The following is a 12,094-nucleotide window of genomic DNA, read 5'->3' as shown; positions in this document are numbered from 1 at the left end:
CATGGCTTGGCCTGGGCCCTTCAGAGCCGTGTGAACAGAGCTTGTGAACATACGATGTGCCTGATCAAAGATCCCCCTTTCTCAGTAGCTCATCTCCAACAGAGTGGGAGACTATTTTAGGAGGCAGTACAGGAAACAGGGAATGCACAGAATGCTGGTCCCCCAGCACGGCCTCCAGAAAGCACTTGCTTTAAGGACTTCCTGAGCTGGAGGCTGCATCCTTTCCTAGTTATGAAAGTCCTTGATGAAACAACCCTGCACAGATGTTCTCTGATCCCTTTCTCTGCCCATGCGCATTCCTGGCCTTGGCAGCATCCTGCAGCAGTGAGTTTCACTGCTGGATTATGTCAGCCCTCAGGTATGGGTATAGGATATTGAGTGATAAGTGGGACTATAAGAAGTGTTGCCTAAGCCCTGGCAAACTCGTCTCACCTCTTCATGGGCATTGCTGTCCCCCAGAGAGGGACTCCTAGGATGCAGCTGGAGGGGACATCCTGGAGAGGCTGCACTGTTCGCCTTTGGGAGTCTGAAAGGAGTGTGTTTCTTGGCAGATGTCAACGAGTGCGTGGATCCCAGCCCTTGCCACAGCGGGAAGTGTGTCAATACGCTGGGATCCTACAAGTGTGTCAGCTGTGGGGATGGCTACCAGCCCAGGAACGGGAGATGTATTGGTGAGGAGCTCAGGCTGTCTCTGGGTAGCACCCTCACACCCCACGGCAGTGTTCCCTGCAAGCCTCAAAAGGAGCAGGAGAACAGGCAGCACCCTTCTCCCATGGGCAGCCAGCCTGCATGGCAAGAGCACAGCGCCCTCATGGCTTGGGTGGCAGGGATGGCCCTGAGCACCCTCCCATGCCATTTTGCCCTCTGCTGTGTCACGCAGACGTGGACGAGTGCCTTGTGGAGGGGACTTGTGCTCACGGACGGTGTGTCAACCTGGACGGCTCCTTCCACTGTTCCTGCTACCGGGGCTACGAGGTGGCACCTGACGGGAAGAGCTGCCAAGGTACTGGGGAGCCGTGGGTCCAGACACTCTGAAGTGTCATGCACCCAGTCCAGAGGTTTCATAAAAATCATAGAATGGTTTGGGTTGGAAGGGGTCTTGAAGATCATCTAGTTCCAACCCCCCTGCCATGGGCAGGGACACCCTCCACTAGACTAGGTTGCCCAAAGCCCCATCTGACCTGGCCTTGAACACTTCCAGGGATGAGGTGTCCACAGCTGCTCTGGGCAACCTGCTCCAGTGCCTCACCACCCTCACAGTGAAGAATGTCTTCCTAATATCTAGTCTAAATCTACCCTCCTTCGGCTTAAGGCCATTAACCCTTGCCCTATCACTACATGCCCTTGTAAACAATCCATCTCCAGCTTTCTTGTAGGCCCTCTTCAGGTACTGGAAGGCTGCAATAAGGTCTCCCCGGAGCCTTCTCTTCTCTGGGCTGAACAACCCCAACTCTCTCAGCCTGTCTTCATAAGAGGGGTGCTCCAGCCCTCTGGTCATCTTCGTGGCCCTCCTCTGGACTCGCTCCAACAAGTCCCATGTCTGTCTTCTACTGGGGACCCCAGAGCTGGAGACAGTTCTGCAGGTGGGGTCTCACAAGAGCGGAGTAGAGGGGCAGGATCACCTCCCTCGACCTGCTGGTCGCACTTCTTTTGATGCAGCCCAGGACACGGTTGGCTTTCTGGGCTGCAAGTGAACATTGCTGGCTCATGTTGACCTCTTCTACCAGCACCCCCAAGTCCTTCTCCTCAGGGATGCTCTCAATCCATTCTCCGCCCAGTCTGTAGTTGTCCTTGGGATCGCACCAACCCATGTACAGGACCTTGCACTTGGCCTTGTTGATCTTCATGAGGTTTGCATGGCCTCACCTCTCAAGCTTGTCAAAGTCCCTCTGGATGGCATCCCTTCCCTCCAGCACGTCAACCACAACACACAGCTTGGTGTCATTGACCAAGTTGCTGAGGGTGCACTCGATCCCATTGTCCATGTCGCCAACAAAGATGTTAAACAGTGCCGGTCCCAATACCAACTCCTGAGGAACACCACTGGTCACTGGTGTCCACTTGGACATCGAGCTGTTGACCACAACTCTTTGAGTGTGACCATCCAATCAATTTCTTAGCCACTGAGTGGTCCATCCATCAAATCCATGTCTCTCCAATTTAGAGACAAGGATGTTGTGTGGGACAGTGTCAAATGCTTTGCACAAGTGCACTGACATTGGTAGATGACATCAGTTGCTCTTCCCTTATCCGCCAACGCTGTAACCTCATTGTAGAAGGCCACCAAATTTGTCAGGCACAGTTTGCCCTTAGTGAAGCCATGTTGGCTGTCACCAATCACCTCTTTAGTTTCCATGTACCTGAGCATAGTTTCCAGGAGGATCTGCTCCATGATCTTGCCGGGCACAGAGGTGAGACTGACTGGCCTGTAGTTCCCTGGGTCTTCCTTTTTTTACTTTTTAAAAATGGGTGTTATGTTTCCCCTTTTCCAGTCAGTGGGAACCTCACTGGACTGTCATTGACTTCTCAAATATGATGGACAGTGGCTTAGCAACTTCATCCACCAGTTCCCTCAGGACTTGTGGATGCATCCCATCAGGTCCGATGGACTTGTGCACCTTCAGGTTCCTTGTATGGTCTCGAACCTGATCTTCTCCTACAGTGGGCAGTTCTTCATTCTCCCAGTCCTTCCCTTTACCTTCTGTGAGCAGTGTGGCTAGAGCACTTGCTAGTGAAGACCGAGGCAAAGAAGTTGTTAAGTACCTCAGTCTTCTCCATATCCCAGGTAACCAAGTCTCCCGTTTCCTTCCAGAGAGGACCTACATTTTCCCTAGTCTTCCTTTTATCACTGACATACCTCTAGAAGCTTTTCTTGTTACCTTTGACCTCCCCGGCCAGATTTAATTCTATCAGGGCTTTGGCTTTCCTAACCTGATCCCTGGCTGCTCAGACAATTTCTCTGTATTCCCAGACTATCTACCCTTGCTTCCAGCCTCTGTAGGCTTCCTTTTTGTGTTTGAGTTTGCCCAGGAGCAACTGGTTCATCCATGCAGACCTGCTGGCGTTTTTTCCTGACTTGCTCTTTGTTGAGATTCATCACTCCTGAGCTTGGAGGAGGTGACCCTTGAATACTAACCAGCTTTCTTGGGCCCCTCGTCCCTCCAGGGCTTTGTCCCATGGTACTCTACCAAGCAGATCCTTGAAGAGGCCGAAGTCTGCTCTGCTGAAGCCCAGAGTAGTGAGCTTGCTGTGTGCCCTCCTCGCTGCCCTGAGGATCTTGAACTCCACCATTTCATGGTCACTGCAGCCAAGGCTGCCCTTGAGCTTCACATCCTCTACCAGCCCCTCCTTGTCGGTGAGAACAAGGTCCAGCATAGCACCTCTCCTCCTTGGCTCCTCTATCACTTGGAGAAGGAAGTTATCATCAACGCATTCAAGGAACCTCCTGGACTGCTTATGCCCTGCTGTGTTGTCCCTCCAACACGTATCAGGGTGGTGGTTGAAGTCTGAAGTCCCCCGTGAGGACCAGGGCTTGTGAATGTGAGGCTGCTCCTATCTGTCTATAGAGGTCCTCATCCGCTCAGTCTTCCTGGTCAAGTGGCCTGTAGCAGACCCCCCACTATAGTGTCTCCTGTTCCTGCCCTCCCTTTAATCCTGACACATAAGCTCCTGTCAGCTCCTCATCCATCCCCAGGTGGAGCTCCATGCACTCCAGCTGGTCACTGACAAAGAGGGTGACACCCCCTCCTCATCTCCCCTACCTGTCCTTCCTAAAGAGTCTGTATCCTTCCATGCCAACACTCCAGTCATAGGAGCCATCCCACCAGTCTCCGTGATGCCAATGAGATCATAGCCCTGGAGGCGTGCACACATCTCTAACTCCTCTTGTTTACTCCCCATGCTACATGTGTTTGCATAGAGGCATTTAAGCTGGGCCCCCGATGAAGCTGACTTACTGGCTGGAGTGGCTGGAATTCCTTTGTGCTGCACTTCAGGTGTTCTGCTGACCTGTGATCCTTCTCCTGGCTCTGGGCATGTCTTGCTGGCACTGGCATCAAACTGGTAGGAGTGGGATGGATTGAGGTTCCCATCACCCAGCAACTTTAGTTTAAAGCCCTCTTCAGCAGCTTAGCAAGCCTATGACCGAAGATGCTCTTCCCCTTCTCTGACAGATGGACCCCATCATCCCCCAGTAGACCAGGTTTCCCTAGGCTCTTCCTGAGCGCTTGGCTCTGCCTGAGTCCTGCCCATGGTGGCCAGGTTGGCTGGTTCCCTCAACACATCTGCCCCTGGTCATGGTTACTCCACGTCCTTGCAACTCATCCCGCTCTCCCTCATGTACTTATGCAGACATTGATGAGTGCACGGCCCAGGTTGCCTGTCCTTCCGGACTCTGCCTCAACACCGAGGGCTCCTACTCCTGCATGGCTTGTGACGCTGGCTACGCCGTCTCCAGAGATGGCAGCACATGTGAAGGTATCCCTTTCCCAGGGACAGAGGAGCGGGTGGTGGAGTGAAGGAGGGAAGATACATTGCTGAGTTATTGGTGGGGCCTGGGGACTTCTTTAGCCTTGGGATCCTTCTCCAGCTCTTTAGCTCTCTGATCAGCAGAGAGTGTGGGGGGCTGCAAGCAGATGTCACCTAGAGCAGCAGGAAGACGATCTTCCTCATGCAGGAAAGGGATGGGGGTGAAGGCCTCATTGATGAGAGTCCTGGACTAATGATGACCTGGGGGATGCTGACAAAGGCCAGAGGAGTACAGGAGGCCTGGAAACATGGGAAAAGAGGAGTTGTGTGTGGTTCAGTTCAGAACTGCGTGCCTGGGAGCACGTGTCCTCCACAGAGGGAGAAACTTTGGGTCCACAGCCAGTGGAGGGACAGTGGGCACCCAGGATTCATCATTTTTCCCCAGCCTCTAAAGTAACTTGGACATGTTTAAAAAGGAAAGTTTAGTTCAAGGGCTCTGCTGTGCCAGGTATGTGTGGCAGAGAGCTAACACCAGCATCAGTCTGTGCTGGTTGCATTGCTGAGACATGAGAGCACTCCGTCCCAGCCTTACAGCCTGACCGCCCCAGCGCAAGCAGGGAAAATCCTTCCCTGGTGGCTGCCCAAGGGGACATACTGGGCTTGAGATGGCTTGATGCAAATTCCCTGTTCGGGGTAAAGGAAGGGAGAGGGCAGAGCTGGCAAAGATATTTGTTTAAAGATTGTCCATGTGCTGCAAATTTCTCTCTGGAGCACTGCAGAGCTCTGCAGCTGCAGCTCTGCACATAGCTGGCAAACAGAAGATCTTGCCTTTGATGTGATTCTCAGAAGACCCCCCTGCATGGGCACCTCCAATGGGGAAGGAGAGGGAGACTTTCCTCCCTCTATTCTCTGTTTTGGTGTCTGAGAAAGCCAGTGTGAAATGAGCTTATTTTCCATCTGATTTTTGAGTGCAGTGGAAGAACCATGGCTTGATCCCTTCCATCGTCCCTCCCCCTTTCCCAAGACTCCACGTGAGCCCCTTCTCAGCCACTTTGCCCCAGCTGTGTCACAAGGGCACCTTATCAGGGTTCGATACTGTTTGGGTCACGCTGACTTGACAGCAGAATGGCACGTTCTTCCCTGCCTTGGCTGGTGGCCTTGTCTGTGGATCTGGGTTTCATATTTGAAAAATGATAAGGGTTTCGTGATAGTTTTGTGATAAATAAACTAGGTTATAGTTCATCTCCAGAAGGATTCAAGAATATTGCTACTTGCAACCCTTTGAGACTGAACAGCTGGGAATCCTGCCCTGAGGTGGTAGGGAGGGATGCTTGTTTATGCCTGTGGTGTGCTCAGTGCTGGAGAAGGTCCCTGCCCTGCCCTCAGGAGCTGCCAGTCTCACAGCTTTAGCTCCCGGCAGGGGAGAATAGTAGAGCAGGACCTTCTCCACTAGCATGTCAGCATGTCTTCTGCTGCCTGCACACCGGCCCATCCTTCTGATTAGCAGTGTCCTCCAGTGCTTCCCCCTACCTCATGGGCCTGCAGGCAACGGCAGCCTGCTGGCATCTTGCAGCCCTCTGCTAGAGGGAAGGTACCCCTCTCTCCTCTGCTGTTAGCAAAATTCTCAGAGTGCCAGCAGGCTCTGGCCAAGGCCTCGGGAAGTTGGGTGGGAGAGGGTTTGTGGGGAGTTTTGCAGCCGGGTAGGAGCTGATGTAGGCCCCTGGCCAGCTTTGCCAGGAGAAGGACATTGTAGGCAAGTCTGACAGGTAGGAAAGCAGAGCCGCAGAAGGTGTGGTTTGTGCTGGGTTACTTTCCTGATGTTTGCTCTTGTGTGGTTGGCTGAAGAGAGGGTTTAACAGCAACCAGCTCTGCGCTGGCCTCTTTTGGTTGTGGTACCCAGCGCAGAGCTCTGCTGGAGGTGGACACTGGGGTTAACAGTGTCCCTGTGCTCACAGAATCACAGAATGGCTGAGGTTGGAAGGGACCTCTGGAGATCATCTTGTCCAACCCTCCTGCTCAAGCAGGGCCACCTGGAGCTGGTTGCCCAGGACCATGTCCACATGGCTTTTGAGTATCTCCAAAGAGGGAGACTCCTCAAACTATCTGGGCAACCTGTGCCAGTGCACAGCAACCCTCACAGTAAACGTGTTTCCTGATGTTCAGACAGGACCTTCTGTGTTTCAGTTTGTGCCCATTGCCTCTGGTCCTGTCACTGGGCACTGCTGCCTTGGTGCTGGGATCCAGTTTATCCTGGTCCCTATGATGGAGGGGAGTCTCTGTCCTCATCTCACTGTGATGGGATGGTCTGGGAGGGCAGCTCAAACCCACATTGCAGGCCAACAGCTGCGTGATGGTTTCTCTGGGTGGGGATCTTCTCCAGTGGTGTCAAGAGCTGGGGCTTCACTCTGTGCTGTGCCCTTCTGCTTGGCAGATATGGATGAGTGTGAGGACTCTGCTGTTCAGTGCCTGGGGGGAGAGTGCAGGAACACCCCAGGCTCCTACAAGTGCCACTGCCAGGCTGGTTTCGAGCTCATCAACGGCACTGTGTGCGAAGGTACGAACCCCATCCCTGCAGTCCTCTGGGTCCAGGACATACAGCCTCCCTATGGATCCCCCTTCTTTATCAGCAGGGAGGATGTCAGTGCCAAGACAGGTGATGCCACCGTGCATGGCACATCCGTAAGGTTGTAGCAAAATGCAGGATCACCATGGACAGGGAAGATCTCTGTCTCCTTGGAGAGAAAACCAGGGGCCAGGAGCCCTGCAAGGGCTGCCTGTAAGAGACTGGGGAGAGGGAATCCATGTGGCTTTGGTGAAGGATGTCCCCCAGGGCTGGGTGCACGGCCCTGACTCTGCTCCCTCTGCAGATGTGAACGAGTGCCTGAACAGCGAGATCTGCAGCCCCAATGGCGAGTGTCTCAACAGTCATGGATCATACTTCTGCATTTGTGCTCCTGGCTTCTCAAATGCAGCTGGGGGAATCAGCTGCCAAGGTGAGCTGGAGGATGGCAGGGACAAATCTCAGGTCCTGCCTCTGCTCCCTCCTGTGCTGTGAGATCCAGGTTGGTGATTTTGGCCTGATTTTGCAGATGTGGATGAATGTGCAGACAAGTCCCGCTGCTCGCAAGGCCAGTGCCTGAACACAGAAGGCTCCTACAGGTGTCTGTGTGAAAACGGGTTCAAACACTCCCAGGAGACGGATGACTGCGTGGGTGAGAGCTCATCGTTAGGGACATCAGTACCCTGGGATTTGGGGGGATGGATGCCACCAGTGCAGGGGGGAGGGCAGTTCCGCTCCCAGCACCCAAAGTTGCTGGTGACGTGTAAGGAGGACTAGCAGTGGCTCAGGGCCTCTGCCAACTGAACTTGGCCCAAGTGCTGCAGTGAGCAAGCAGGGTCCCCATCTGACTGTCCTCATTCCCTTGCCCTCCTGCCTGCAGACGTAGATGAGTGTAAAGAATATGGGGATGCCATCTGCGGCACGTGGCGGTGCCAGAACAGCCTGGGCTCCTACCGTTGTATCATGGGCTGCCAGCCTGGCTTCCACTGGACCCCCTTAGGTGACTGCATCGGTGAGTACAACCCTCGGTGTCCCTATCCCTCCTCCTGGCAGGGACAGGGTGGCTGTGGGACATCTCTGCCAGGGGCACAGGGGAGAAGGAGGAGGAGGAGGAGGAAGCGTGTGGCTGGTGGAGAGGCAGATAATGCTCAGAGTTTGTTTTCTTGGCTGAGCTGCCTGCTTGTGTCTAGACTTCTCTCTTCCTGGCATCTGGAACAGACTCTGCATTGTGCTGCTTTCCGCTTGGGGAGAGTCCTGGGCAGGTTACAGCCATTCCAGGCTTGGAGCTGGACCTCAGCCCCCAGTAAGCTGTGCTTGCTGGGGCTGCTGCCTGTGCCAGTCACCTGCCTGGCAGGGCTGGGTGAGGGGAAAGGCTGCTGGTACCACTGTGCACTAGGCTTGGGAGTCTGGGTTTGGAGTTCAGGCTCCAGCAAAAAGGAAAGAGCAAAGGGGTTTCTGCAGTTTTTGAGGCTCCCCCCAGCTCAGGGAAGGCTGCAGCAAGGAGGAGCTGCTGCCAGCCGCTGGGCTCTGGGCTGCACCAGGACTCAGACTCAGCATGTGGATCTGCTCCTGGCCTTGGGAGCAGTGGGCTGTGGGCACGTGTCTGCTCTGCCTGCTGCAGGGAAATTTGCCCGGTGCAGTGGAGCAGGATGCAGCCAGCAGGACTGTAAACCTGCCCTCCATAGGCAGAGGACCCAGTTGTGACTGTCAGACCCCACCGGGCTGGGGCAAGGCAGAGATTACTCCCTGGTGCTATAGCAGTTGGAGAAGGACCAGGCCAAGAAGAACAGGGCAGGAGGGTATCATCCTAGATCTGTTTGCACTTTCCACACACACTTCAGTTGCATCCTTGTATCTCCTGCTGATGTGAGTCTGTAGGTTCTGTGTCCCTTTATGCCTCTGCGAGGACCTGCACTACCTTCAGTTGCCCCTGACAGCCACCTCCCACACTTCCCATCCATTTCCCATTCCTACCCTGCTCCTGTCACTCTATCCACGTGGCCTCTCTGCAGCTCTGGACATTGCAGGAAGCTTCTCTTAACACACACACTCATAGCAAGGGAGTGAGCGGAGCAGCCAGACCAAGTCCCTCACATCAAGGGAATGACTGCCCCATCTCCAGGTCTTGGGGTCAGAGCAGAAGAGCCTGGGCAGGGGGAGGTCCTTTGGGAGGGTGGGGTCTGGGGCAATTCCTGCTCTCCGCTCTGCTGCAGACATAGATGAGTGCGCCAACGAGACGCTGTGTGGGAGCCATGGCTTCTGCGAGAACTCGGACGGCTCCTTCCGCTGCCTCTGTGACCGTGGCTACGAGAGCTCACCCTCTGGGCACTACTGCGTGGGTGAGTCTCCTGTGATTGCTCTGCCAGTCTGTGAGGGAGAGCCATCGGCAGATGCCATGCTGGTGTCCCCACTGTGAACGCTCCTGGGGCAGGGATAAAGACCGCATCTGCGCATGGAGAATCCCAGACATGGACAGGGCAGCTCACGGAGGCAAAAAGCACGGGAGATCCTTGGGACTGCAAAGGAGCAGGGCTCTATGAAAAAGCAAGCAGCTTCCAGTGAACATGGAGCCCTTCTCTGTGCAGGTGGAAAGGAGGTGCTGGGGGGCTGGAGACACTGAAGGTGCTAGAGGGGTACTTTAATGGGTACCTGGAGAGAACAGGCAGGATGTAATACAACGAAAAACATTTTTGCCATGAAGACAGGCAGGCAGTGGAACAGATGCCCAAGATGGCTGTGCAGTCGCCATCCTGGGAGGTTTTAAAGACCCAACAAGACAGAGCCCTGAGCAGCCTGGTGGGATACCATAAGTGACCCTGCTTTGAGCAGGGAGTTGGACTAGAGACCTTCAGCAGTCCCTTCAAACCTGGATGATCCTGTGATCCAGTGACTCACTGTAAGCTGGAGTTCAAGCTCCTTGAATCCACTGAGACCAAGGCAGGAAGCTCTTGCCAGGCTTGTGTTGAGCCATGGTGTGAGCAGAGCTCTCAGTTCATCCCTAGCAGTTTCTATCTCCCTGCTGAGGGGTGACCCCATGCTGCAGACCATGCACAGGCTGCCCATGCAGAGGCAGGGCTCCAGCTGCCACCACCGCCCCTTGCTTTGCAGATGTGAATGAGTGCGAGCTGATGGTTGCCGTGTGCGGGACCGCACTCTGCGAGAACGTGGAGGGATCCTTCCTTTGCCTCTGCCCCAGCGACCATGAGGAGTATGACACAGAGGCAGGGCAGTGCCAGCCCCGAGCAGCCATGGGTGAGTAGGCAGCTAGGACAGAAGCACGGGTGGCAGCTAGAGCAGGAGCATGGTAGCCCTGGCTGGGGTGAGAGAAAGCTGAGGGGCTGCTAGGGCTGTACAAGCCCACGCAGGCATGGGCAAGCTTTTGTCTGGACAGAGCTGAGGAGCCTGAAAGTGGGGACCTGGGAAGGTCATGCTGCCAGTGGTGGGTGTGCTCTGGGACCTCCTAGGTGTGGGATGCTGCGTTGGGGTGCCAAGGACCCCATCCCGTCCCTGCTCTGCTGTCTTCTAGAGGGCCCCAAGACACACGCAGCCCACCTCTCTGACAGTGCAGAGCGCAAGCAGTGCTACTACCACATCAGCGACGTTCGCCTGTGTGACAGTGTCCTGGCCAAGAATATCACCAAGGAGGAGTGCTGCTGTACTGTGGGGGCAGCCTGGGGTGACAACTGTGAGACTTACCCCTGCCCCATCCCGGGCACAGGTAGGACTGTGGCCCCACCACACCAGGCCAGTGTTCTGCCCGCCAGTTCCACCCTGGCTGCACTAACAAGCTGTTTCTTTTCTCCCCATCTCCCCTTGGCATCTGCCTCCTGGCCAGTGGAGTACCAAGAGATCTGCCCTCTCGGGAAGGGCTATGTTCCCCAGGAAGATCTGCTCTCAGGAAAAGTCTCTTTCACAGGTACTAGCACCATTTTCTCTCATTTCTTCCAGGGTGAAGAGGGAGGGCGCTGTGCAAAGCCCTGCATGGAGATGCAACCACAGAAATATCTCCCTGGGGCTGTGGTGGGGGATGGTAACATCCTGCTGTTGCTTTCCTCCATCCAGAGAAATCCCAGATTGCCAGTATCACTGAGCTGGAAGTGCCCCTTCCTCCAGTCCTGCCTCACTGCTGGCAGTGATTCTTTCTTGGTGTAAATCTCCTATGCCCGTTTCAAACCAGGGATGGGGTCCAGTAAGACACAATCCTTTGAGTTACCGATCTCCCAGTAGCCGGCTGGTTCAGTCTTTGGCACTTCACCTCTAGGGGGTTGTGTTCTTGACCTTCCAAAAACACACATGAATTTCCTATTTGTGAAAGTATCCTGTTCCCAGTCATCCCTCCTCCTGCTCTGCCTGTGGGTGCTTCCCCCTCTGCTCCCAGGCATGAGGCTCATGGGAGAGGCAGGGGGCTCGCTCGGGGACCTGCCAGTAATCCAGGCCAAGGTGCTGTGCCAGCTTTCTGCGGGTACAGCACCCAGCCCGCCTTGCTTCCACGGCTCTGCTCCCTGAGACGCTCTCTCCCTCCCTCTCTCAGACATGGATGAGTGTGAGATATTTGGCTCCGAGTTCTGCCGCAATGGACAGTGTTTGAACACGGTGCCGGGCTACAAGTGCTTCTGCCATACAGGCTACTTCTATGACTCCAGCAGGCTTGAGTGTGTTGGTAAGATGGCCTCAAAGAGCAGCGGGCACCCCACTGTGCACAGAGGGACAGCCGTGCTGCTGCCCCCAGAGTCGTCCCTGCTGCCCACACTACAGGGCCAGGTCTGGGCGACAGGCTTCCCGGGACCCCCTGGGCAAAAAGAGAGGAGGTGGCAGGAGTCCTGGGGGTCCCCGTTTGGGCAGGGAAAGGGTCACATTACCCATGTCTGCCAACCTGAAATGTTGCTTGGTCCTTGTGTGTGGGCAGACCAGGACGAGTGTCAAAATGAAGTGTACTGCATCAACGGTGAGTGTCTGAACACGGACGGCTCCTACCACTGCTTCTGCAGCCTCCCGCTTGTGCTGGATGCCACCGGCAACCGGTGTGTGAACCTCTCTAGCAGGGCAGGTGAGCCTGAACCCCTGCCA

General features: G+C 55.2%; 1 protein-coding gene across 3 annotated transcripts in view; it reads left to right on the top strand.

Moving 5' to 3' along the window:
* The window catches only part of LTBP2 (latent transforming growth factor beta binding protein 2), a 76,487-nt gene that overhangs the window by 58,624 nt on the left and 5,769 nt on the right, over positions 1–12,094 (top strand). For 2 of the 3 annotated variants that reach the window (XM_054826848.1, XM_054826847.1), the window contains exons 19-31: positions 552–671; positions 881–1,003; positions 4,351–4,476; positions 6,899–7,021; positions 7,335–7,460; positions 7,557–7,679; positions 7,908–8,039; positions 9,241–9,366; positions 10,136–10,279; positions 10,554–10,745; positions 10,863–10,943; positions 11,559–11,687; positions 11,934–12,074. In XM_054826848.1, coding sequence (XP_054682823.1) covers positions 552–671; positions 881–1,003; positions 4,351–4,476; positions 6,899–7,021; positions 7,335–7,460; positions 7,557–7,679; positions 7,908–8,039; positions 9,241–9,366; positions 10,136–10,279; positions 10,554–10,745; positions 10,863–10,943; positions 11,559–11,687; positions 11,934–12,074 — 1,686 coding nt within the window. The remainder of the gene's footprint in view (positions 1–551; positions 672–880; positions 1,004–4,350; positions 4,477–6,898; positions 7,022–7,334; positions 7,461–7,556; positions 7,680–7,907; positions 8,040–9,240; positions 9,367–10,135; positions 10,280–10,553; positions 10,746–10,862; positions 10,944–11,558; positions 11,688–11,933; positions 12,075–12,094) is intronic. The other variant, XM_054826849.1, reaches the window with a different exon arrangement.

This window comes from Grus americana, chromosome 5 (genome assembly GCF_028858705.1).
Source record: "Grus americana isolate bGruAme1 chromosome 5, bGruAme1.mat, whole genome shotgun sequence".
NCBI lineage: Eukaryota > Metazoa > Chordata > Aves > Gruiformes > Gruidae > Grus > Grus americana.
Note: the sequence above shows the minus strand (reverse complement) of the source record. Positions and strands in the feature narration are given on the sequence as shown.